General features: G+C 43.4%; 1 protein-coding gene across 3 annotated transcripts; it reads left to right on the forward strand.

Moving 5' to 3' along the window:
* The first annotated feature begins 1,119 nt into the window (after positions 1–1,119).
* Positions 1,120–25,925, forward strand: rnaset2 (ribonuclease T2). Of its 3 annotated transcripts, none has more exons than XM_043696509.2 (10): positions 1,120–1,268; positions 4,644–4,760; positions 7,704–7,764; positions 11,247–11,308; positions 13,554–13,611; positions 15,129–15,193; positions 19,870–19,983; positions 21,971–22,016; positions 22,114–22,179; positions 22,668–25,925. In XM_043696509.2, the coding sequence occupies exons 2-10, from the start codon at positions 4,660–4,662 to the stop codon at positions 22,863–22,865; spliced, it is 771 nt and encodes a 256-aa protein (XP_043552444.2). In that variant the 5' UTR covers positions 1,120–1,268; positions 4,644–4,659; the 3' UTR covers positions 22,866–25,925. The 3 variants fall into 3 exon arrangements, with proteins under 3 accessions (XP_043552444.2, XP_087847726.1, XP_043552445.2); XM_087991600.1 differs by having other exon boundaries at positions 1,235–1,353; positions 22,672–25,925; XM_043696510.2 differs by having other exon boundaries at positions 1,237–1,353.
* The last annotated feature ends 962 nt before the right edge of the window (positions 25,926–26,887 follow it).

Here is a 26,887-nt window from a genome sequence, read left to right on the forward strand (position 1 = left end):
CTTGTGGGATGCCAATGTTGCGGATTATCATGGAGGAGGTATTGTCGTCTATCTTCACTGATTACGGTCTGTGGGTCAGGAAGTTTAGGATCCAGTTGTAGAGGGCAGAGTTGAGACCTAAGTCTTGGAGTTTTGAGATTAGTCTGGAAGGGATTATGGTGTTGAGGGTGGAGCTGTAGTCGATGAATAGCAGCTTGATGTAAGTGTCCTTGTAATCCATATGTTTCAGGGATGAGTGTAGGGCTAGGAAAATGGCATCCGCTGTGATCCTGTTACATTGGTAGGCAAATTACAGGGAATCGATGCAGAGCGGGAGGCTAGTATTGATGTGGGCCCTGACCAGCCTCTCAATCCACCTCATGATTATGGAGGTCAGAGCCATGTTGACTGACGAGAGTGTGGTGCTGGAAAAGCACGGCAGGTCAGGCAGCATCCGAGGAACAGGAAAATCGACGTTTCAGGAGCCCTTCATCAGGAGTGAGTCCTGTGGGCCAGAGGCCGGGCAGCCTCCTGCTCCTCGGATGCTGTCTGACCTGCTGCGCTTTTCCAGCACCACACTCTTCAACTCTGATCTCCAGCATCTGCAGTCCTGACTTCCTCCACTTTGGATGACCTAAAGTTTGGGGAAGATAGAACCTAGGAGGGTGTTGGAATGGCTGCACACAGCAATAACAAATAAGCCAATGAGTATTTGCAGCAACCGATGAGGTGAGACGGGGATGAAAATCAGGCCATGTTGGAGTGGAGATGGGTGGTCTGGGTGATGGTGCAAATATAAGGCCTCAGGATGAAATGTGTGATCTGAATTTCTGCTGTTGGTCTGTAATTTTAAGGTGTGTGTTCGTGGCAAGTTTTATGTCTGTACAAATTCCATTGTGTGGAACAGAAATGTTTCCCCGTCTGTCTGAAAAGATAACTTGAGCAGCAGTTGGCTGGCTGTGTATTCGCATGGGCCAGCCTTGGAACTGGAAGTGTGGGGGAGGCAGGTTCAGTGGAGGCATTGGAAGGTTATTGGAATAGAAACGACGTGTTACAGGGATTGGGCAATGAGTTAAAGGAAGCTGGTGCAGAACTGCACAGTGACAACTGTGTAAAGCACAGAACGGGGCCAAAGTCTCTGGGAGCGATCAGTGTGAATCCGAGGCCACTCCCAGTGAGTCTTGAAGCCGCCCATCAGGCATTGGCTCCGCCTGGGTGTTAAATAACATCGAGTGAACGAGGCTGATGCGAGCAGACGGAGTCAGTACCTTTGTGTTGCCGGGAGAGAGGTGAGTAACCTGTGCCAGGTACGGTGTGTAGGAAGCTCTCGGCATCGGCCGGGACTGCAAGTGAGGGAGACCCTCGGGAGGGGAGGTAGGTCTGAGAGGAGAGTGGCCTGTTTATACCCTCCCCCCCCCCCCCCCCAGGAGAGTAGATGGGCGAGCGTCTCCTCTGAAGTCACCAGCTCAAGAACGGTCCCGACTCTGTGCTGCCTCCCCTAGTTCAATAGCTGGGGCAATCCAGCTTCACAATTACAGCCTGGGGCAGAGACAGCAACAGAGGCTGTACTGTAGTTTTTCTTAATCTGTGATCTGACGTTCTGCTGTTGGGCTGTAATTTTAAGCGTGTGTGTTCGTGGCAAGTTTTAGATTTAGATTACATTACGGTGTGGAAACAGGCCCAACAAGTCCACACCGACCCGCCGAAGCGCAACCCACCCATACCCCTACATTTACCCCTTACCTAACACTACGGGCAATTTCCCATGGCCAATTCACCTGACCTGCACATCTTTGGACTGTGGGAGGAAACCGGAGCACCCGGAGGAAACCCACACAGACACTGGGAGAATGTGCAAACTCCACACAGTCAGTGGGAATTGAACCCGGGTCTCTGGCGCTGTGAGGCAGCAGTGCTAACCACTGTGCCACCGTGCCGCCCACACGGTTTTTGTGTCTGTACTATTTCTAATGTGTGTAGCAGAAATGTTGACGCGACTGGTTTTATTTTGCATCAACTGGTTTTATTTAGTGAACTGTTCTGGTTGCCCCACACAGGCGACAAATGTGTTTGAACTTGCAACTGTTTGCAAATGGGTGTAGCCATGACAAGTTTGCTCATTGTTTCCTGAGTCCACTTTTTCATCAGGTAGTTGAAGGTGAGCCGGGATAATGGAAATTGGAAATACGATGGTCCAGTCAAGTTTATCTAGTGGCTAGTCATCTTAGTCTGGCCCAGGACTCTGTCATCTCTCCTTCAACCAACCGTCTACACCCTCCGACCTAATGGACTGCAGTCCAGAAGTACTTCAGTGTTATAAAGAACGTTGGGTCCTTCCAGGATTTGACAATACAGGCACTCAATTTGACAAATTTCCAACCAATACGGTTAAATTCGTATTTCACGTTTAATGCAAATTTTGTGGCCAATTAAATTTTCCATCTATTTTTCCATTAAAATATCTATCTTCAGCAGTTACTCCAGTGTGATGGAGATTCCTATTTGTATTTTCACACTCTCTAGCTTGTGAGTCAAAGTTTAACCAGTGGCAGTACTGAGGAAGGTCTGCAATGCCTGTAGTGCAGTCTTGCAGATGAGATGTTAAACTGAGGCCCCTCACGTGGAAGTGGAAGATTCTACCCCACAGTTCTGACGAATCTCAGAATAATCGCAGCACACAATGAGGCCAGTCAGTGTCTTTGCCCTTGTCTGAAAAATGTGTTGCTGGAAAAGCGCAGCAGATCAGGCAGCATCCAAGGAGCAGGAGAATCTCCAAGGAGCTGAAGAAGGGCTTATGCCCAAAACGTCGATTCTCCTGCTCCTTGGATGCTGCCTGACCTGCTGCGCTTTTCCAGCAACACATTTTTCCGCTCTGATCTCCAGCATCTGCAGCCCTCACTTTCTCCTTTGCCCTTGTCTGCAGGAAGAGCAGGGAAGTACCCCAGGTACTGGCTCCTGATCCCTGTACATTGAACCACCCCAAAACCCCAATGAGGTGTCTGTGTGGCCAGAGAGTAGAGGTTTTCATACGTTTGAGCTGGGGCTTTGGAGTTAGGTTCATTCCCTTTGTCATTGCTTAGGGAAAAGGTTCAGGCTTTCTCAGTTGGACAGACTGATCATGCTGAAATCGCCAATATTTCCAGCCCTGATAAAGTTTCCCTGAGATTGTTAAGACTTAGTAACAGACTAGAATCGCAGACCAAGTGAGGACAGTAGGCCCTTTTCCCCTGAAGGACATTGATAGTATAATTGGAATGAAAAGAACTGTGGGCACTAAGTCAAAAACAAAAATTGCTGGAAAAGCTCAGCGGGTCTGGCAGCATTTGTGAAGAGAAACCAGAGTTAACGTTTCGGGTCCAGATGCAGTCCCGAGGAAGGGTCACCAGACCCGAAAATGTTAACTCTGATTTCTCTTCACAGATGCTGCCAAGGCCTGCTGGGTTTTCCCAGAAATTTCTGCTTTTGTTTCTGACAGTCCAATGGGGTTTTCGCAATTGTACAATTACAGATATTGCATGTTACAATTGCTGCTAGCAAACTTGCAAATTGACCAAAATATATGTGCTTTGTAATTCTTGTAAGGTCAAGGTAAAATAGCAAATGAGAGGCTGGGGCAGGAACATATTTTTTAATCCTTACAACTCATCACGTGTCGTCAGATCTAGTCTTCAGGCCCACAGGAAACATTGTTGACAGCATCTGGGCATGAGAATGTTTAACGGAATTTGGATAGTATAAGAGTGTGTTTTAACCCCATGGTTTAGACAAAGAACTCAACTAATTATTGGACATTTTGCATCAAGGAGAAATTGTTATGGAACACCAATGTTGTGTCGATTTACCACCCAGGTCTTTTCCTGGCTTTTAAATATGCCATAAAAAGACTCAGCTACAATCGAGAACTGCTGAGTTTCTCCAGCAATTTCTATTTTTGTCTTGACAACAGTTTCTTTTTGGTGCCAATTAGAGCTGGGTCAAGCTAGCACTTGCCGGTGTCTGTCTAATTCCTTGAGTTTAAAGTAAAGTATAAATATATATGTAAAGTATGCATTTAAAGTAGATGCTTGTGTAAATTGGGGTTAGTGGAATGATGCTGTCAGATGCTTATTTGAATTTTCTTGCTTGCATTTTTAAGTAAAAGGAACCTTTTCCATAAAACTTGAATTGTTTGTTCTGGGTGCTCAGACTCAATAGTTTGTTTTGTCGAGAGTGTGGCGCTGGAAAAGCACAGTAGGTCAGGCAGCATCTGAGGAGCAGGAGAGTCAACGTTTCTGGCGTAAGCCCTTCTTGTGTTCTATTTGTGAAAGGAATGATCCACAAAACCTTATAGTTGTCATAACTACTTTCTTTGCTCTGGGTCCACATCATGATTCTTTTTAAAATTACTTCAGTTTCACAATTTGCCACAGTGTGAATTGCACCCACAACCTCTGAGTTAGCATTTTAAGGTCAGAACCACTAGGTTAACATCCCTTTGTAATGGCCATTGCACTGAAGTTTCCAGTGAATCTATCTTACAACAGGATGCAGAGAATGTTGCAAAGTGATTTAAGACCTTGCTGTTGAATTTGTAACTGGAACTCCTGACATTTGGTTGCCAGAGCAGAGAGAACAATGAAGCACTGAACAGCACTAACCTCTCAGTGGTATCTGTTTGCTCACAGGACAAGTTGATGTGAAATGGCTTGTCGCAACAGCAGAGAAAATAAGAGGAACTGCACATTTGTCCGGATTTTCCTGCCTCTGATTATTGCCATCGCTTTTCTTCAGACATCTGACTGGTGAGTGTGAAACGATGCATGGGGAAGTTTTGCGAAAAGTTCCAGTCTTGATGTTATTGGAAATGGCAGGTGTTCGTCACCTTCCGTCTTTAGGAGGGAGTTTGGGTATCTGTTTGAATCGGTGTGCGACAATATGAATTATTTGGTGCAATAGTAAAGTGAACAGTGAAACCTGAGGGAGGGTGGAGGGGGAGTTAGAAACCTCAAACTTGGAAGGTGTCAGGGGCAGTCGGTCGGCTGTTTGTTTTTGAGAAAAAAGTGAGATCTTTTTGAGTTTTTATGGTATATTGAGAAAGTTACAATAACTTTTAAAAAAATACCTGTTAGGCAAGAGGGAAGATGTACATGTACATGTTTGTATAAACTGGGATTAGTCCATTGATACATTTGAGTAAAAGGTTCCTTTTACTTAAAAATATGAGCAAAACAAATATAGTTGTAAGGATAGTCTAGGGAGGCAATAGCCTAGTGGTATTATTGCTTAGCTGTTAATCCAGAGATGCAGGGAATATTCTGAGGACCTGGGTTTGAATCCCACCATGGCAGTTGGTGTAATTTGAACTCAGTAAAATCTGGAAGGAAAAGTCTAACGATAACTGTGAATCCATTGTTGATTGTCGGAAAAGGCTATCTATCTGGTTCACTAATGCCCTTTCGGGAAGGAAACTGCCTGGTCTGGCTACGTGTGCCTGCAGACCCCAAGCAATGGGGTTGATTTTTAACTGTCCTCTGGGCAATTAGGGATGGGCACTTAATGCCGGTCTGGTCAGTGACACCTTCATCCCGTGAATGACTAAAATAAAAAAATCGGAATTCATTGACTGCTGTGTGGCAGGAGTCTCTTTTGAAATATATCAAAAAAAATGTTGGAAAAGGAATTTGCAGGGCTATGGGGGAACAGAAGGGATTTCTATCTCAAAGAGCTGGCTTAGGCATGATAAGTTGAATGGTTCCGGGGTGGACAATTACAACTTCACCCTCAAACTGCCGTTAGCTTTGCTCCAAGTAAGTTGTTATCTGTAGTTTTGCAAGCCGCGTTTTGAAAGCGCAACCTCGGAACTGGAGCTGCGCAGTTCTACGTGTTTTGTTTGAGGTTTCAAAGTCACAAAGTGGTTTTGCACTGCCTCGCTGCCGGGTGAATTGTCTGAAACTGAGTGAATCACATGAGTTCACTTCGGCTGCTGCAGGCAGAGCTTCAAAACATTTGAAGTCAAGGACCATATTTTCTAACCCTTCACTTGCAGCAGCAACAAATCAAAGGGCTTGCTGGTTTCAGATCAACTGACAGGTGATGGGAATTTCAAATCACTAACTGTGTTATTTGTTGAAGCACTTAAACAAGACCAATGTTAACATACAATGAAATGCCAGCGACACGGAACAGAGAACTGTAGAGACATTTTAGGACAGAGACTTTGTGTGGCTGTAGACTTCGTAACCAGTGTTGGTGATTGAAACTGAGAGGATATCAGCATTTCAGAATGGGTTATGTAGATGGGTTGACCGAAGAACAGGAACAATGGCAAATGGGAACACATTATCACTACCATGATCCAGGTGAGTGAGAGACACTGGAAGATGTACCCTTTGTCAACTGGTCTGCTGAGCTCTAACATGAGGGCCAACAGTTTGAGACAGATTTCTGGAATGAGTTCCTTTCAAAAATGGAACTAAAGGTGACCATCTGACAGTGTTGCCACGCAGTAATTGCAGTGTGTACCATCTACAAGATGCAATGCACGAAGTCACCAAGGCTCCTTAGACATTACCTAGCAAACCCACTATCAACTGGAAAGACAGGGCAGCACAGAACCTGCCAGTTCATCTTCAAGCCAGTCACCATCCTGACTTGGAAATATATCACTTGTTCCTCCAATGTCACTGGGTGAAAAGCCTGGAACTCCTTCCTTAATGGCATTGTGGGTCTTTCTACAGGACATGGATTACAGTGGTCCCAGAAGGCAGCTAATTACCACTTTCTCAAGGATCGCTAGGGGAGATGGATAATAAATGATGGTCCGGCCATGGCATCCACCATCGCACCTCCATACACACCAAGCCTTGTAATCCCATGGGTTGCTTTCACCATGGCCAAATCATTTCCATCCACTATTTGGCCCCATTAGCAGCTTCTCTCTCCTCCCAAACTCACCATGATCCACTCCTTTGTCTGTCCATCTGCTGTTCTCACTCTCTGAGCTCTATCTATCATTTATTCCTCCTCCACCTCTTTACTCTCTCTCCCTCTCTCTCTCTCTCTGTATATGTGCGTGTGTCACATGCACTTTTACACTCTCAGACACAGCAAGTCCCTCCTACCCGCAGGTAGTCCTGAAGAATAGGCCCCGAATCCAAAATGTTAACTGCTTTCTTATCACAGATGCTGCCAGGCTGTGTTGAGTTTCTCTAGCAACTTTTGTTTTTGAATAAGATCATGTATTGCATGGGGATTTAAACAGTCATTCTTTCTATTCTCATCACGGTTGTTCCTCCTCTCAATTCCTGAAGCCTGGGTCTCTGTGTTGGGCTGTGAATCTTTCAGGGACAGCAATCCTCTGATAGTTGGCCATTCTTGATCCTGGATGGTGAGTGGTAACCAGTCATTCAGTGGTGGGATCAGCATACTGTTAACCTTTACACAGATTCACCTTGCAGCACAGACTGCAGAATAATAAGGACCAGGAAACCCAACTGATTGCCTTGCCCCTCCACTCCTACCCCTGTCCTGAGGAGATCAGTTGAGCAGTTCTGCCTGCCATCCCTCTATCAGGAATTTTATCTCTGCAGGTCACTGCCACAGTAATGGTGTATCCTGTGAACAATTCCCTGTGCAATTCAGGTCAGCTATGGACATTGGGCGAAGTTTCCGATCACTAATAAGAGACCTATGGTATGTTTAAACAATAAAAGTATGTGCTAACTATGCTTTTTGTTCTCTTGTAGTAAAAATCACCAATGGCACAGCCTCAGTTTGTCTCATCATTGGCCTCAGACTGTGTGTTTGGTGAGTCAGTACCTGTTGTTGTGTTGTGGTATTGACTGTTTTTACCTTTCCCCTCCTCTGCTTGAACTAAACTTTTTATTTGTTTTTAAAAAAAGTGTCCTAAAATTCAAAGATATGCAAAGTTTGTTGATTATCATTTGCTTTTATTTTATTCTGTCCACTTTCACTTCTCGTTCTTGCATAATGTTACTTGAATCTATTTAAGTCAGTGCAAAGCTTAGATATACATGACTCCGCTAAATGGTCAATCACCATTTGAATCGTCCAGTATTTCAGCTTCCTCATATCAGAGCTCCATGAGATGCTGCAAGTCAGTCTGCGTGTTTTTGCTGTAATTTGTGTAATGTGCACCCAGGCAGTCCAGGGAATATTCATTAGCTTGATTCTGGGACTGGCAGGATTTTCCTGTGAGGGAAGGTTGAGTATGTTGAGATTGTATTCGGTGGAATTTAGATAAATGGGTGGAAACCTCATTGAAACATAGAAGGGTCCCATTCTAAAGGGAGCCATTGGTGTCAAGGTAGTGTCACTGGGACTGGTAATCCAGAACCCCCAAGTTAATGCTGTGGGTTTGAGTCCCATTATGTCAGGTAGTGAAATTGGGTTACCTTTTTATCCAAATCCAATGTTTATCATGTAGACATTGTTGATTATTGTAATATCACATCTGGTTCACCGCTTGGTCCGCGACTCCAGACCCACAGCAGTATGATTGTCTTTTAACTGCCCTCGGGATAATTTGAGCTTGTCTATGAATGCTGGCCGAGAATGATCGGCAGGTTTTTAATCAGCAAGGGAATGAAGGAAGTGTCAGGAAAGTGGAGTCAAGGATTATCAGATCAGCCATGATCTCATTAAATGACAGAGTGGAATCGATGGGCCGAAAGACCCCTTTCTCTCGTCTGTCTTAGACATGCATTTCCTTGCTTCATTGTCTATGTAGTATATGATTACATGTCGAAGCACTTACAGCCCACGATTTCCAAACTTTGAATATATTTCAAAACAAATTAGATGTCAGTAACCAGCCCAGGCAAACAGGCCAGCAGAGGCCTGCCTCCAATCACTGTTTTGGATCGGGCTGAAAGGGGAACTGCTGCAGTCAGAGTCGGTACCTTGGGGGTGAAGGGACAGAGAATTGGGAGCCAGCGACTCCAGTTGAAGGTGAGCAGGACATCGAGGTGCAGGCGGCTTGTGGTTTCTCCCAGTCTCTTGCTATTAAGGCCCACGCCGGACTTTGACCGGCTTGAGGAATTTTCTGAGGTGGCCAGGCATCAGCCGGACCCCCTTGGGACCAAAAGATTCAACTGTACCGGGGAGCGAGGGACAGAACAGCTGAGAATGTTAGTGAGGGAAACTCTCATTTCTGAATGGAACTGAACAGTTTGCCAACAGAAGTCACTTTTTAAATAAAAATAAAAGGACTCTGCTCCCTGACAGCAAAACACTTTAAGTTTTTCTTTTGGGTCACTTTTGATATGTTTTAACTGATTCATATCAATCTTTGTGGCGATCCCAATTAACTTTTATTAAGGCTTTGAGGAATTCCAGATTTGAGGTGATAGATTGGATGGTATTACAGGGGTTTGTGACAATGCTGTCACTTTACAAAGGTTATTTTGGTTTTTTTGTTTGTTTGAAGAGAGGTTGTAAAGGCAGAGGTGACGAACTGACTACTGGAGATGGCCTAAGTAAACAATTTAGGAGGACTTCAGGTTTTTTTTTAAATAATCTTGGAACAATGGAAGCAGCTTGAAGGGGAGTGGCCAGTTCTCACAGACCAGACTTTCAAATTTTTTTTTAGCTTTAGCAGTCAGAAGCTGTTTGGGGTTCCAGAAAAGGCAGAGCTTCAGTGAGCGTATCCTAGCTGCTTCTTGTCTGAAATCTCTCTTGATATTGTTTCCTCCTGAATTGGAGAACTGCATGTAAGAATCTGTCTGAATTTACCTTTTTGCTAAGGAGTTTGTTTATGGGATGTTACTATACTGGAACAGTTAATTAGTAATATGTACTGTGTCTATTATTCAGTCAGGGTTTCCTACAGTTAAGTTATTCTCAATTTCTCTTTCTTTTGTTCATATTTTAACTACAGTTATAGAGCCATAGAGACGTACAGCACAGAAACAGACCCTTTGGTCCAACTCGTTCATGCCGACCAGATATCCCAACCCAATCTAGTCCCATTTGCCAGCACTTGGCCCATGTCCCCCTCAACCCTTCCTGTTCATATACCCATCCGGATGCCTTTTAAATGCCATAATTGTACCAGCTTCCACCACTTCCTTTGGCAGCTCATTCACACATGCACCACCCTCTGTGTGAAAACATTGCCCCTTAGGTCCCTTTTAAATCTTTCCCCTCTCACCCTAAACCTATGCCCTCTAGTTCTGGACTCCCCCCCCCACTCCAGGAGAAAGACCTTGTCTATTTACCCTATCCATGGCCCTCATGATTTCATAAACCTCTATAAGGTCACCCCTCAGCCTCCAACACTCCAGGGAAACCAGTCTGTTCAGCCTCTCCCTTTAGCTCAAACCCTCCAACCTGTTTGAATAAATTGTGTTATGCTTAGGGTCGAGTAGTTTGACCAGTCACATCACATTTGGAACATGTACTTCGCATTTACCTTTTTAAAATAAGAAATGTTAGGGTCTAGGCTACCTTCAAAATATTTTTAAGGGGTCTGGTCTCATCCATAACAGGCAGATTGGCCGCCTCCTGTTTCTAATTTGTCTGTCGGTAACTGATGCACGAGAGGAGCAAAGGCTGGGAAGTGATGGAGGGAAATGGATGTTAAGAGGGATTGTGATCTGAGTTTGGCACCTGGGAGACTTTCAATGACAGGGGATGAGGCTGAGATGCCTTTAGCAAGGGAGTTGCAGAGAGTAGTTTGTGTGGTTCGTTCCAATTGTTCTAGCCTTCAGATGTGATCGATCACCTGCACCCAGCGAGTAGCTCTGATTATTTGAAGAACGTTTTAACTCTCTGACTTGGACAAAGTAAAGTTTCCACATTCTGAAGTGTGGAAAAAGCCCAGCCGGTCAGGCAGCATCTGACGAGCAGGAGGGTCAACGTTTCGAGCATAAGCTCTTCACCAGGAATGTCATTCCTGATGAAGATCTTATGCTTGATCTCCAGCATCTGCAGTCCTCATTTTCTCCTACATTCAGATGTTGTTTCCACTTGCGATGTTCCTCCTTCAGAAGGAGAAGCTTATCTAACGGCGTTATAACAGCTTAATGTTGGCTCTGTGCCAGCAGTGTCTTGCTTGTGTTTAAGTAGTTCTTTATTGTTTGAGTTTTGACAGCAGTTCCTTTTTTGAGAAGGGAGTTGGAGAGGGGTGGGAGAGGAGCGGGAGGTGGGGAATGCTGGTGGTCACAGTGATTGTATTTCCAATTTGTAACCTCTACAGCGGAGCAAACTTTGAAATAGCCATAACCTTTCTGCGAAGTCATATCTTTTTTTTTCTTTTTCCCCCTCAGATGGAGAGTGAAACCTGCAAAGTTCCTCAAAATATTGATTACTGGACAGTTCATGGCCTTTGGTGAGCACATATCTACGTTCACATCCTATTCCAAGTAATGTAAATTGCACAACTCCTCGTTCACCATCTGTGTTGGGTATTACCATATCCAAAGCACTCCACAGCCATTGAAATCTGGCAAGAAAGGCAGGAGGCCGGGAGAACGCAGCAAGCCAGGCAGCATCAGGGAGGTGGTGAAGTCAACGTTTCGGGTATGACCCTTCTTCAAGGTTGGGCGTATCCCCAGCCCTGAAGAAGGGTTACACCCACAACGTCGACTTCTCCACCTCCCTGATGCTTGCTGTGCTCTCCCAGCCTGCTGCCTGTCTAATTTGGATTCCAGCATCTGCATTTTTTTTTTTTGGTCTCAAATGAAATCTGTCGTGCAGTCACTGTTGGTTCGTAGGCCTATTTGCACCCAGCAAGATCCCACACACAGCAAATGAGATGAATTACTAACTAATCTGTTTCTTGCTGGTGGCATTTGAGAGACAGCAGTGTGGAAAAATTCACTTGTTCTTCCTTTGACTAACTCCAGGCAATCTTTTCTGGCCCTCAGCCCAGCCCCTGAGCAAGCCCCTCAGTTCAATGCTATTATGGACGGGCGCATCCAGCCAAGTCTGCATCCCACGAAGGGAATAAACAAAAGAATTGGGTCTTCATTCCTTTACCGCAAAGACACTTCACTTTTTTTTCTTTTAGTCACGTCCCAGGGTGTGACCATGCACAGGTCAGGGACTTGGAGTTTGGTTGCAAGCTCAGGAAATTAAGTTCAGTAAAATCTAATCCTCTGTCATGAGACAAGAGAAAAGCAGCAGAAAAAGCAGGCTGTTATCCAAAAGCCAACTTGTTCACAATTGTCTGAGTTGACATGTGACTCCAGTCGCGTGCTGTTGAAGTGTCCTCGTCAGTTATTTTATTTGCACAATAAGTCACTTTACCAGCTGAGGAAGAATAATAAGTAACCCACATCCTGAACAGCTTCTGGAAAAATCCACTTCCTTTAAATGTGTGCACAGGGGGTCATTGCTTGGCCAACTCCCATTGAACATCATTACTTGGGTGGGGGAATAGCTCAGACTCCACTGCATCCTTAAGAAATCCACTAACCAAAGCAAGCAGCAACTTACGCAGTGATCCACTTTTGAGAGATTTTAACACTGCAACAGAATTCAGTTGTAACGAAATATTAAGGATTATAGTCAGAGTTGTACAGCACGGAAACAGGCCCTTCAATCCAACTCGTCCATGCCAACTAGATATCCTAAATTATTTTAGTCGCATTTGGTCCATATCCCTCTAAACCCTTCCTATTCATATTCCCATCCAGATGCCTTTTAAACGCTGTGATTGTACCAGCCTCCACCACTTCCTCTGGCAGCTCATTCCATACACGTACCATACTCTGCGTGAAAAAGTTGCCCCTTAGGTCCCTTTTATGTCTTTTCCCTCTCACCTTAAACCTCTGCCTTCTAGTGCTGGGTCTCCCAGCTCAGAAAAAAGACCTTGACTATTCACCCTATCCATGCTCCTCCTGGTTTTATAAACATGATTGCAAGGGAAATCAGAGGGATATTTTTTTCCTCCTTCTGCCGCAGATAGCAGTTTGAATTGGAGAATTTCACACATTCGCCTCCTCCAACGAGCACCAATTTTTCAATTAACATCAATGTTGTTCCAGATGGAGGGAGCAGATGACTGAATGTCAGGCCTCCAAAATGAGATTTGCGTACAGAAGCGCAGGCAAAATGTACCACCTTGACCCAACAACGTGGCAACAATTGAGATTAATTTGTTGTCTCAGGTGTTTATTTGTCTCTTTTTCTCTCTCCTTTCTTTTCATCTCTCTCTCTCTCTCTCTCTCTTTTTTTGTCTTTTTATTTTGTTTCTCTCAAGTCCCAACAGAATGCTCGCACACTGATTTTTTTTGCCCCTTTTATCCCCTTCTTTTTCTCCTTGTCTCCCCCCCCCCCCCCCCTTAATTTGGGCTAAACGATCATATCTTCTGAGTGTCAAAAATCCAGATTTTATTAAAAATGAAGAATTTAAAGGTGAATCGTTAACCTGCCTTTACTTCCCTTTATTTCGAGCTTTGATTTCAGAACAATCTTAGTGTAACAAACAGGCTTGCTCAACACAAAACAGGACCTGATTGCATGGGACTAGTCAAACATAAGATATGGGAGCAGAAGTAGGCCATTCAGCCCATTGAATGAGATTACAGCGATCTGATAACCCTCAACTCCATGTTTTTTTTAAAATGTAGGCCCAAAGGAGATGAATTGTGCAACAAGTCCTGGCATTTTGAAATCCAAAATGTAAAGGTGAGTACTTACCTTCATTTACATTGGCATTTGTACAGTGGAGCCCTCTAAATGTTTACTCGGGCACGTTGCTGTTTATTTTGATGCAACGTGATGCACAAAATGAAATAACAAACTGGGGTTTATCCTTTTAAATGAAGTGCATTTAGTGTAACCTATATCACTTTCTCAGTACTTGGAGTTCTGATATCCGTAGGCAATCAGTACTAAGGCCCCCCCCCCCCAAATCTGCAGAATCGTTTTCTGCAGTTTCACATACCCTCAGTTTACCATGTCTGGAGCAAATTATAGGGAATGTTCCAGCACCAGGGACTGGGGGTTGCAGGGAAGGTATGTTTCCCTATGTAAATGAATGGGTTTGCTTCTATCCATGGTTCCAGGCTTCTGCAGTAAGTCCTGGAATGTAACCCCCAACTGGTACGGGGGGGGGGACTACTGTGATCACTAGCATTTAATGTGTTAAAAATGGGAGAGTGAGATTGAAGTTTTAACATTTAAAGAACATTGTTTACTTTAATTTTGTATGAAACTCAAGTGTTGGTGAGAAGTGACTTTGCTTTCACTGATGTTGCAGTTGTACAGTTAATTGTAGCCTGAATCTGAACTGGAAGGGAGACTTAGTAACACAGAGGGCATGGTTGAGGTAATATTATTCTGTTTTCCTTCAAGACCTATTTGCTTTTTGCTGACTGGTGAAGGAACTACAAAACCTATCTCTCTTTCTAATGATCATCTGTAAGTGAAATTGCTCCTCAATGATGCTCAACCATGGTTTCAGAGTGTATCATTGTTCAGGATTGACCATTGTAAGAGCGAAGGGTGGCTTGGATTCCCTGAAATAAAACGGAAACTTTGTGACTGCCTCACTCTTGGCAGGAAGCCAGTTTCTCTGGAATTTTTGAGAGCACTCAGTAAAGTTGGTTTGTCTGGAAAGGATGGATGAGCAGCTACATTGTATGTACATGTAATGGGAGATTTGAAAACACAGATGGCTCAAAGATCATGAGCAGGAATTCTGTATTCCGTTGACATCAGGTCACTACAAATCAAAGGGAAATAAAGGTTAAACTAGGAACTGTTTACAGTATGTACATGGAGCAAAGCCTGTGAGTTACATTGCGCTAAGAAGTACTTTGATCTATCTGTTGCCCTTTCCCATAAGCCCTCCTTCCCCCAAAGACATGTTTGACCAGTGAATGGCCATTTGACTGCCCCAGCTGCTGACCCTCATTGTCGCCACCTGCTGGTAGCAGTCTTGCTACAATTAGTTGGACTGGGTCTCCAGGGAGCAGAGTCCAAACTTTGCTCTGTGCACTGCCATTTACAGTGCCTTGAACCCAGGCAGCGGCGGTACTGATTGACTTTGACTTTGACTGGTGATGGAAGGCATATTTATGATTAAAGTCCATGTATATTTATTCCATGTCTGAGTCGGATGCACTCCAGCTCTCACTTCACTTTGAGCCTGAAGAGTGATGGCTATGGACACAACTTCTAATGGTTCTCTTTTTCTGCAGGACATTTTACCTGAATTAAAACTCTGGTGGCCTGATGTGCTTCATCCCAACAGTACTCAGTTCTGGTATGTCTCTTTGTAAACCTTCCATTATTCAAGGCACTTTCTGTTATTCACTGCCAATAGAAAAGTAGTCACAAATGGACATTTAACACTGGCTTCTCTCAGTTGTCTTGCATTCTGTTCATGAGCACACAATCCAGTGACACTGCCGTGCAGTATCCAGTGAGTGCTGCACTGTCAGCGGTGCCAGCATCCCCACTAGCAACTGAATAACAACCTCTGTTCAGTTTGATTCTAACCTATCCCTCAACAAACTGGGTTTTTTACACATCCCAAATGTAAAAGGAATTCAAGGGCTCGGAGCATCTGTGGTTCCAAGATTCCCGTGGTGCTTGTATCACAAAGTCCCAGATAAGTGCCGCTGCAGAGTTTCTCAGATTCAAGCTACAAACCGAGGGCCCAGTCAATGTAATCTCAGTTTTATATTTGGGCCACCACTGCTACCCCCACCATCAGTCTGTGGGTGGACAAGCAGCCAGGTCTTCAACATCTGTGGACAGCCAGAAACTAAAATGTCCTCCACTGCTCGAATTGAAGAGGCCATGATTGTGATGAAGCCAAGAGATGTGTCTATCTTTCCCGACAGCTTGGAGTTTGTAACATATCCCATCATCCTAATTTGGAGTTGAGCTAGCTACCCGGCATGAAAAGGGAAAGGAGCTGAGAATAACTTTGGAGAATCCAGCGCCAACCTGAGGAAATGAGTGAGCTTTAATCAAGGAGGGAGATTTTGAGTCATGTTGTCTGGGAGATATTCCCTGTAGCAGCAGTTGCCTGTTGAAATGGTGTTTAGTCAATGCTGCTTTTAGCCATAGAGAATGGAAACAGACCCCGTGGTCCAACCAGTGCACGTAGACCATGATCCCAAACTAAACTAGTCCCACTTGCCTGCATTTGGTCCATATCTCTCCAAAAATGTCTTGTTCATATACTTACAACATTTAAAAGACATTTCGGTAACTGTACCCACATCTACCATTTCCTCTGGAAGTTCATTCCTTACATCAACCACTCTATGTAATAAAAAAAAACAAAGCCCCTCCTCTTTCTTAAATCTTTCTCCTCTTAACATAAAAATATGTCCCTTAGTCTTGAAATCACCCACTCTAGGGAAAAGACACCTGCCATTCACCTTATCCATGCCCCTCGTGATTTTATAAACGTCTATCAGGTCACCCCTCAACCTCCTACGCTCCAGTGAAAACAAAATGTCCCAGCCTCTCCCTTTTCCTCAAACCCTCCATTTCTGACAACATTCCGGTAAATCTTTTCTGAACCCCCTCCAGCTTTAATAATATCCTTCCTGTAACCGGGTGATCAGAACAGATGTTTGTTATGGCAGAAGTTTAAAAGTTGAAATCCTGGTTCGTGTGATCCTTTCACCCAGTTGCTGCAAGTTCAAATTTTGTTTAAAAAGTTACAGATTTCTACAGGGTTTGTGACACATTTTATTTCGTCTTTGAATGCCAAACTAATTCCCTTTTTTTCAAAAGGGTTCCCGGCTGCAACAGCATGAGGAAATGATGGTCTAGTGGTAATATCTACCGGATCAGCTAATGTTCTGGTGACCTCGGTCTAAATCCTACCCTAGAAGATGGTGGAATTTAAATTATATTCATTTTTAATTAAAAAAATAAGAAACTGGAATGGATAGCTCTCCTCTGTGATGGTGGCCATGAAACTATCATTAATTTGTTATTTAAAATACATCATCATTCATCATGTCCTGAAATCTGCCACCCTCAGCTGGTCTGGTCTACATGTGAGCCTGCCCTGTGAAATGGCTGAGCAAGGGTAATTGGAGATGGATGAAGGGGGACAGTTAGTAAGTTTGCGGATGACACCAAAATTGGAGGTGTAGTGGACAGCGAAGAGTTACCTCCGATTACAACGGGATCTGGACCAGATGGGCCAATGGGCTGAGAAGTGGCAGATGGTGTTTAATTCAGATAAATGCGAGGTGCTGCATTTTGAGAAAGCAAATCTTAGCAGGACTTATACACTTAATGGTAAGGTCCTAGGGAGTGTTGCTGAACAAAGAGACCTTGGAGTGCAGGTTCATAGCTCCTTGAAAGTGGAGTCACAGGTAGCTAGGATAGTGAGGAAGGTGTTTGGTATGCTTTCCTTCATTGGTCAGAGTATTGAGTACAGGAGTTGGGAGGTCATGTTGCGGCTGTACAGGACATTGGTTAGACCACTGTTGGAATATTGCGTGCAATTCTGGTTGCTTTCTTATCGGAAAGATGTTGTGAAACTTGAAAGGGTTCAGAAAAGATTGACAAGGATGTTGCCAGAGTTGGAGAATCTGAGCTACAGGCTAGGGCTGTTTTCCCTGGAGCGTCAGAGGCTGAGGGTGACCTTATAGAAGTTTACAGAATTATGAGGGGCATGGATAGGATAAATAGGCAAGTCCTTTCCCTGGGATCGGGGAGTCCAGAACTAGAGGGCATAGGTTTAGGGTGAGAGGGGAAAGATATAAAAGAGACCTAAGGGGCAACCTTTTCACGCAGAGGATGGTACATGTATGGAATGAGCTGCCAGAGGATGTGGTGGAGGCTGGTACAATTGCAACATTTTAAGAGGCATTTGGATGGGTAGATGAATAGGAAGAGTTTGGAGGGATATGGGCCGGATGCTGGCAGGTGGGACTAGATTGGGTTGGGATATCTGGTTGGCATGGACGGGTTGGACCGAAGGGTCTGTTTCAATGGTGTACATCTCTGACTCTGACTCTATAAGTGCTGGTCTCGCCAGCGATGTGCCCACATCTCCTGAGAAACAAAGTGTCTGGGGGAGAGAATCCCACATTCTAACCTCTGATCCCATTCGCAATCATATGAAATTTGCACTCTCCTCCCACCCCAAAGAAAAATCCACTGTCTCGAGGTCACAGGACTGCTTACCTTTCCTAATCGTTAGCTCTTCCGTTCAGTCTTCCCTTTTCCTCACTGCCACAAAAAAGACAGAACCTTCATTTATTATAAACTCCTGTAGCTCCCTCTGATTACAGTGCTAATATCCTTTGTCACTATGTTCGTCCGATCTGTGGTTTCATATTGGTGGGTGGCCCAGAGTCAGGGAAGCATGCTGAAGAATTCAGGGTCTTCCTGGATGTGTCTGCATGATTTGACCAGCTCTGACAAAGCAGAGGAAATAGAAACATGCCCAAAGACAATGAAAATGGGTTGGTCTTGCCCCAACTTGGGCGTTGCCCTTCAGGTGCTACTGATCCCTGTTGTTCTGGAAATGTCCTGAAGTTGTTCCCTCATGCTGAATGACAACTGAGATTTAATGCTTTTCCTAACTTCAGTTAACACATGGATTGTGGGTCCTCCTTTGAGAATATTTTGTAATAGCAGGCATCTAACCGAGAGATCCTCTTAAATATCTCCTTCTACATCTATAGTGGTCTATCCATTCATCTAGTATGCTGGTTCATTACAGTAAGTTCAGATTTTATACAGACATAATTGTCCTTATTTAAGTTTAAAGCACTAATCTCAGACCCTTTTTTTTTTCTCTTTTGAACTGAATGTAAAAGTCAGTGACATTGAGGGTTCACTGCTACCCAGAGTACATTTATACTGTAATCATTAATTCATCTTATTACCTGGCAGTCTGAAATAGCATGCAGTTTGTTTGGCTGTATCCCACCAGGCCAGTAAAGAGAAAGGGGGCATTACACTGCTGTGGACTCAGTAGGTGTTATTGGCTCGAGTTTCTGTCTCTGTTACTATTACAACAGCCATGGCTGTCCAACTGAGAGAGAATTGAGTTTGCAAACAACGAATTTTTAGAATTGTAATCCCTACAATGTGGAAAATGGCCACTCAGCCCAACACGTTCACACCGACCCTCCAGAAGAGTAACCCACCCAGACCCATGTCCCTAAATTGAGGCCTGACTCATGCACCTAATCTGCACATCCCTGAACACTATGGGGCAATTTAGCATGGCCAATTCGCCTAACCTACACATCTCTGGATTGTGCGAGGAAACTAATGCAAACTCAACACAGTCGGCCAAGGCTGGAATCAAACCTGGGTCCCTGCTGCTGTGAGGCAGCCGTGCTAACCACTGAGCCACCATGCTGCTCCTTGATGTAGCCATTACTGTTCAGGCTCACATATGGAGGAGGTCCTCTGGGCTTGGTGACTTACTGCTTGCATTTACACAGCACCTTTTAACTCAAAAATAAAATCCCAAGGCGCTCCTTAGAACTTTACTCAGACGTGGGTACCAAGATGGAGGAGGAGATTTTATGAAAGGGACCCAGATTTCTGGTCAAAAGGGGTTCAGATTTAAGGAAGGCCTTGAAAGAAGAGAGGTAGCTGTAGAGTCAGATCTTGGCACAGGCTGAATGTGTCAGAGTGTGGCACTGGAAAAGTACAGCAAGTCAGGCAGCATCCAAAGAGCAGGAGAATCGACATTTCAGACATAAGCCCATCATTAGGAAACATCGATTCTCCTGCTTCTCGGATGCTGCCTGGCTGGCTGTGCTTTTCCAGCATCACACTTTGCAACACTGATCTCCAGCATCTGCAGTCCTCATTTTCTCCTCCAAGCTGGTAAAGCAATGTTGGAAGAGTAAGAAAAACTGTCAGCAACATAGAGTGTAACCTGGCCTGTAAAGATGGAGATAGGCTGCTCCCATTAACCACATCCACCTCTCTGCACAGGAAACACGAGTGGGCGAAACATGGAACCTGCGCAGCTACATTGCAATCCTTGAACACCCAGGAGAAGTACTTCAGCAAAACACTGGACCTGTTCCATAAAACCGACCTGAACAGGTAACCCCCACTTTAAATCGATTTCAGGCTCTTAGCCAAACCCTTGCAAATGCTTTTAAAGCAGACCCGAGTGGAATTTTCTGTGTTTTTTTTTTTAACCAATCTTTCGACCTTTCCAAAGCCAAGGGAAAAATCCCCAAGAGGTTTCAATGTATAAAATGGGAGCGTTAGGAGTCCATTTGGCCCCTCAGGCCTGCTGTGCCATTCTTTGTGTATACAATTCCACGTTAACATGTACTCTTGATAACCTTTTGATTCTTTTTGCCGAACGACAATTTATCCATTTCTGCCTTGGAATGATTTAATAATCCTGGTTCCACCACTTCCTGAGGCAGGGGGTACCAAAGCAACATATTTGTTCATTTCATCCGCCATTAACTCTCCATTTTCACTCTCTAGAGGATCAACACTTTTTTTTGTTCTTTTCAAATACCCACAGAAACTCTTGCTAGCTAGCTGACTGTCATACATTTTCATATATAGACAGTTCTTTCTGATGGTTAACTTTTTGGTCATTCCTTATATTCTTACCAATCATCTGACCTGCCACTCATCATTGCACAGTTTTATGCTTTTTACTTCAGTTTGATGCTTTCCCTAACTACTGCAGTTAACCATGGATTGTGGGTCCTCCTCTGAGAATATTTTGTAATGGCAGGTATATGCACACAATCTGAGAGATCTCCTTAAATATCTCTCTCTACATCTGCATTAGTCTATCCATTAACCTGGTTCATTACAGTAAGTTCAGCTTTCATACTGAAATGGTTGCCCTTAGTTAACATTAGTCTCAGACCCATTTTCCCCCTTTCCAACCAATGTGAATTTCAATGGCATTGAGTTCACTGCTACCTTGGGATGCCTTTACACTGTAGTCATTAATTAATCCTATTTCATCAGACAATATACAGTGTCATAGCATGCAATACGGTTGGTTCCAGAGCGTGCTACTCTAATAAACTATCTCAAAGACTTTCTATGAGCCCCTTCAGCTACTGATACTGCCTAGGTGTGTTTTGTCTCATTTGTTGGTTTGTATATTAAAATCCCACCCAAGATTATTGCCATGACTACAGTAGAAGCATTCAATATCTTGTATACTTTATTTTTTATATTCTTGTATTCTTTGTCCCACATTGGGGTTACCATTAGGGGCCAGTCAGTTGTTCCCAAGAGTATCTAAGAGCTCTCATGAGCTGTAGCCTTGATGCACAGTCCCCATTATCTGCTGATCCACATACCACGAGGTTGGTCCCCGATCCCATTCCATTTTTCCCATTGTCTCGTCCAGTCTGCCTCGGTAAACCGATTGTAGCCCTCTGCTGCACAGAGGATTAGTACTGCTTTTTTTTTAATGCATAGGAAGTCCATGCCACGATCCCTCGCAGATAATGAAGACTGTGTACCTGTTCTGTAATACATATTTATCTTTTAATTATTTTTTAACTGTGCCACCAATTTGTGTACTGTGCTGAAACTTCAGAATCGAATAGATCTTAACCATTTGCAAGATACTCACTGACCACCTACCTCCTTTCCTTGTTCCACACCAAGAACCAAATGGTACAGCACAGGCAGCGTTGCAAAGCAAAAGAGAACGAACTCGCACCTCCTTTTCACACCCTCTTCACCAAACTTCCCATTCCCCAAGCTCTCAATATAATTTCCTCAACTGCATTTGTTTGCCTCCTTGTATAAGCGGCTCTGTTCATATTTAAGTACTTGAATGCATGCTCGTTGCCACAAGAACTCCAATCTCTCCCGTCCACTCACTTCCCAGTCACCTTTATCTCTCCCCCCCCTTCCACCTGCCTTTGAGCATGTGAAACTGTAACTTAAAAAAGAACTCCATTTGCTCAGTCCTTCCACAGTGATGAGAATAAGCCTGATATCCATTGCCGTCCCGATTATATGCAGCAGAACCTTTTGGCTATTTATTGTAATGCAAAGATTTATTTACTAACCTTTGACCATTTGTTTTATTCAGTGTTTTTAAAAAGTTTAATATTCTCCCTTCGTCCAACTATTATACGGTAAGGACTTATTGGTGTTTGTCCTTTTTCACTCCCTTGCTTTTCTGCTGAGTTACACAGTTGGCTGTACTTCTAACTATAATATTCTCACATTTAGCTGGAGGTCATTGAAAGTGCGCTCGTGTCAGTCTATGGGGTTATGCCGAAAATTCAGTGCCTTAAGGTAATTTACGCTTTTTATTATTGGTGTGAATAGTTCAGATCAAAACCCGGTTTCAGGTAAACTAAGTTACACTGAGGTCTTGATCTTATTTCAATTTCATTTCTCAGTTTTTCTTTCATATTTTATATTTCTTGTCTAGCCAGCCTCACTGTAGATTGATGCAATGTAAGAACTGACTGTGTTGAGTGATTACGTGTTGTATGTATTGAATGGTGGATTGTTACACTGTTAGGATTGCAAGGAATTATTTAGTGTCTGCGTCAAGTTTTAATCTCCTCAAATCTGGGAATTAGGGTTAAAGAGTGATTTACAAGTCAGAGATTTAACTCTGCAATTGCTTGCCCATCCAGTTGTAAAGGCTTTTGCTTGATTGATTGATTGTAATTTTGTTTTAAGTGCACTCAGATATATTTTGTTGTTTTCATTTCAAACTCAATTGTATCTTTTGTTGTTGTTGTTTCCTCCAATTTCCTCCCCCCCCCCCCCAGCCAGAGGGAAGAACAGCTCAAATCCTGGGTCAGATTGAACTGTGTTTCACCAAAGACTTCGACCTGCTGAACTGCACACACGATGTATTCAGCACCCACACTACTGAGAATGACAGACAGTGTGCTAACTATTTAGGTTTATCAGTGTGTGACCCACAAGAGCAAATCTATTACCCTCCAATTGAGCATCTGTATTGAGTGTGAGAGTTTACTGCTAGTGGTTTCTGTTCAGCAGGTTCACTGGAGGGACAGTACAGCACATTGACTTCTTTGGTATCAGATACAATGCAGCTGTCAGTTTGAGTACAGTGTCAAATTTTAATATCAAGAAACCATGCTAGCATTGCATGATGGGTCAGTCAGTTTTTCCAAAAGGCAAATTAATGTCACCAACATGAATTTCTATTTTTTTTATGACTTTAGCCATTTCCAAAATCATTTTCATTTGTACCAGCACCATTTTTCATTTGGCGTGGAATTATTTAAAACAAATGATTTTAAAACTGGTTTTCAAAGCTCAGACCTGCATTCCTGCCAAGTTAAGCTATAAGCTGGCCTTATCATTCTAGTTGATTTAAACTATGTATTCAGTAGTCACCAGTTTATTTTATGACATTTGGTGTTGAACTAGCAATACCTAATTGTGGTGCTGATCCTTAGGGGCAGGAAACCAAAGTCATTGATCTATCATGTAAAGGACAAGGAATGCATAGATCTTAAAGCTTTAGTCATTTCTTCATGCCGATTTTTAGATTAGATTCCCTACAGTGTAGAAACAGGCCCTTCGGCCACACCGACCACACCGACCCTCCGAAGAGTAACCCCCCCCCCGCGACTAATGCTCCTAACTATGGGCAATTTAGCATGGCCAGTTCACCTGACCTGCATAGCTTTGGACTGTGGGAGGAAAACAGAGCACCCGGAGGAAACCCACGCAGACACGGGGAGAATGTGCAAACTCCACACAGAGTCGCCCGAGGCTGGAATCGAAGCTGGGACCCTGGTGCTGTGAGGCAGCAGTGCTAACCACTGAGCCACCGTGCTGCCCCTCATCTCTCACTCGTCGTAAGATGAAGGTGTCTTTCTTGGCCACTAAAGCAGCCAAAAGAACATGGTGCCTGCCTTAGACTCTGGTGGAGAGTCTGAGCTTGTACCAGGCTTTCACTCCACATTCCCTGCTTATTGGCACACACTCATCACTGTGATGTCCCCTCATACCCTTTCTCTGAGGCAGTGCTGGCTTGTACGCCTGGAGGTTCCTCACAACTAGTGGTTATTGGGCACAAGCCCGCACTGGATCCCACATTCAATCCACCCCGATGCTGCTTCCTATAAAGAGAACTGTGTGTGTGGCAACTTTGGTAAATTTAAAATCTCCCATTCCAATACAAGTCTTTTGTCCCATCTCCTGGGCTTTATTTAATAAAGAAAAGTACTTTGTGGATCTGTCTCGGTCTCTCTCGCTGGAATCATCAATCACCGTTGCAATAATTCCACCCTTAAACATATTGGAGAACAAAGATGGGTTTCAACATACTTTAATGAATAATTAAACTAAGCTGTTTCGAGACAGTGACTCAGCTAAAATCACTTGCATTTTCTAGACACTTCTTAAATTTGAGGTCTTTTGTGTTTTATGTAATATTTCATGAAAATATTAATATGTAATCCAATAAATCATTGAATTCATTTAAATTATAACAATGCAATTCTAACTGAGCTGGATGATTTTACAATTCTGTAGTCAAGAACTTGCCTTTCCCAAGTACATCCCAAAGCCTCCCTGAAACATCGATCATAAGGATTTGCATCAAAATGTTTAGTCCTATGAGATCAGTTTTATAAAAGAGAAACAGAGGGGGTGATGGAGCAGAAATTCAATCAAGTACAATGGAGGGACAGGCAATACATGTACCTGTGAACAATATATTTTTTAAAAACTGTATGAGAGATATCCAAGAGGCACTCACCTGTTTTTCTTTGGTGGTCTTTTACAAAATGTTCATGCTCTTTTTTTTTTGTAAAAATCGGGATGAAGTTCTTTAGCTGTATCCAATAATGACAGAATTCACTGGACTACGCAGAACTCTTCCTCTGGTTTTTATAGAAACCTAGGCATAGGAGTGGGCCATTCATCGATCTTGGCTAAAGAGCTCCTGATGCTGCAGTGTGGGGAAACTTGCCTCCAGTGAATGTAGAGGCAGAAGTGTCAGGGAGAAACGTTCGATACCACAACTTTGGACCAGACTGTGTCTGCAGTACTAAAGTGGGAAAGGTCTGACATACGTCTGTGGTGTAAAATTCAGTGGAATGTGGTGAAACGGTTAAAAATTATGTCCCAATACATGTGTGAATCTAACCGGAATGGAGGTGTTGCTTAGTCCCGTGTGAATCTTCTTATCTGTATGTAACCAGAATGGAATGTGTTTTTTAGCCTTGCTCTGCTGTTCACATGAATGTTTATATCTGGAAAAGAGTATATCAGCTGGAAAAGTCTCCAGTTCGGTGAGTCTGCTCCGGGGTTACGTTTAACCGCCGAGCGTGGGTTGTTGGCAACCGCTCTACGAGAACTGACGGCTCCCAGTTCCGGTAACATGTAGAGTGAGTATAAGCCAGACCCGTTGTTTGGACCTGGTTGTGGCGACGATGCGGGGAATAAAATGCCCATATTCTAGCAGACTCGCCTCTTGGTCGTTTGTTCTGTGTCAGACTACTCTCCTACGAACCTGACCTTGAGAATTTTTTAAAACAACGTCTTGTACAATCCACCATGCAAGTTATTTTGGGTCTCCAAGTGTCTTTGTGTTTAAACACAATCAGAAAGTGGCGGAGAAAGTCAGCAGTCTGGCAACATCTGTAGGGAAAGTAGTAAAAAATAACATTTCAAGTCCACAATGACTTATTTTGAGCTGAATGGGTCTGAAAAAATTGTCAACAGCAATGAGAGAGGGGAGGAGCAAATGGAACAGGTGGTGAGGGTGCCCGGAGCAAAAGGAATGCCATTGGTAGGAGAGGAGGGTGGATCATTGGTAGGATCATGGGTGTTAAGAGTCAGAGATTGAGAGCAAACCTAACAATGGAGTACTGTTCATTTTCTAAATAAACCTTCATTATCAAGGTCACTTTCTCCTGCTTATGTTTTTGTATTGTGCAATATGAATAATGTATTACAGCATTGATATGAACTGTTCAATATTTACAGATGGTTTATTGTAACTTGTCTTTTAAAGAAAATAAAATTAACATATATTCAAATCACCCAGGAAGTCAGGATTTAATCTCTTGCTGATCATTTTTAGGTTATTTCAAGTGGCTGGTCAGTTAATAAGTAGGTCTTTATGTATGTTTCTATATTGCAGACTAGGAATAGAAGTTAATATTTTTTCATTAACCTGTCCATTTTGTGTTATTCAAAGGAACAGGAGAATCAACGTTTCGGGCATAAGCCCTTCTCCAGCAACTGATTTTTAAGCTATGCTGTGCTTTTCCAGCAACACATTTTTAAACTCTGATCTCCAGCATCTGCAATCCTCACTTTCTCCATTTTGTATTATTGGCTGTTTCTTGGTTTGAATTTCTTGATTACCAAGTTCAGTAGGTACTGTTCAAGATTGTATGTCAACAAGTCTTCCTCCAGATATGTAATATTGTTGGAACTCCTTTGGTGTTATTGGCTGAGCTTATTATATATCACTTCATTCAGCAATATAAGCAGTTGCAGATTTTATTAAATAGGACTTGTTCAAGATACAAGTTGAGAACAACACATTGACTTTCACTGTGTATTTTTTTTTGAGTACATATTAGGTTGGTGTTTCCATTTCCCAGGGACCAACACATTATGTCAGAAGTATTTGTCTGGAGATCCTACTTGAAGTATCAGGGCTCTTTGGAATTTCCTTGGGTGCAGCATTAAACAATTGGGGAGGGATTTTGTGAGGAGTGCTAGAATACCTACTTCTGGATCAGAAGGTCCTGGTTCAGTTCCCACATGCCCTGCTGTGTCTCATAACATGTTCAAGCACAGTTAAAAATCAGACAACACCAGGTTATAGCCCAGCAGGTTTAATTGGAAGCACTAACTTTTGGAGCGCCGCTCCTTCATTCAAATCACGTTCAAGCAGATTGAGTAAAAAATCTACAACATCATACAGGTTTAAGTATTGAGTCAGCCTAATATGCAGGATATGCAGCTAAGATTGTCAAATCCATAAAGCAGA

This window comes from Chiloscyllium plagiosum, unplaced genomic scaffold (genome assembly GCF_037043375.1).
Source record: "Chiloscyllium plagiosum isolate Xiang-an unplaced genomic scaffold, Cpla_swu_hap1 HiC_scaffold_10, whole genome shotgun sequence".
NCBI classification, from domain to species: Eukaryota; Metazoa; Chordata; class Chondrichthyes; order Orectolobiformes; family Hemiscylliidae; genus Chiloscyllium; species Chiloscyllium plagiosum.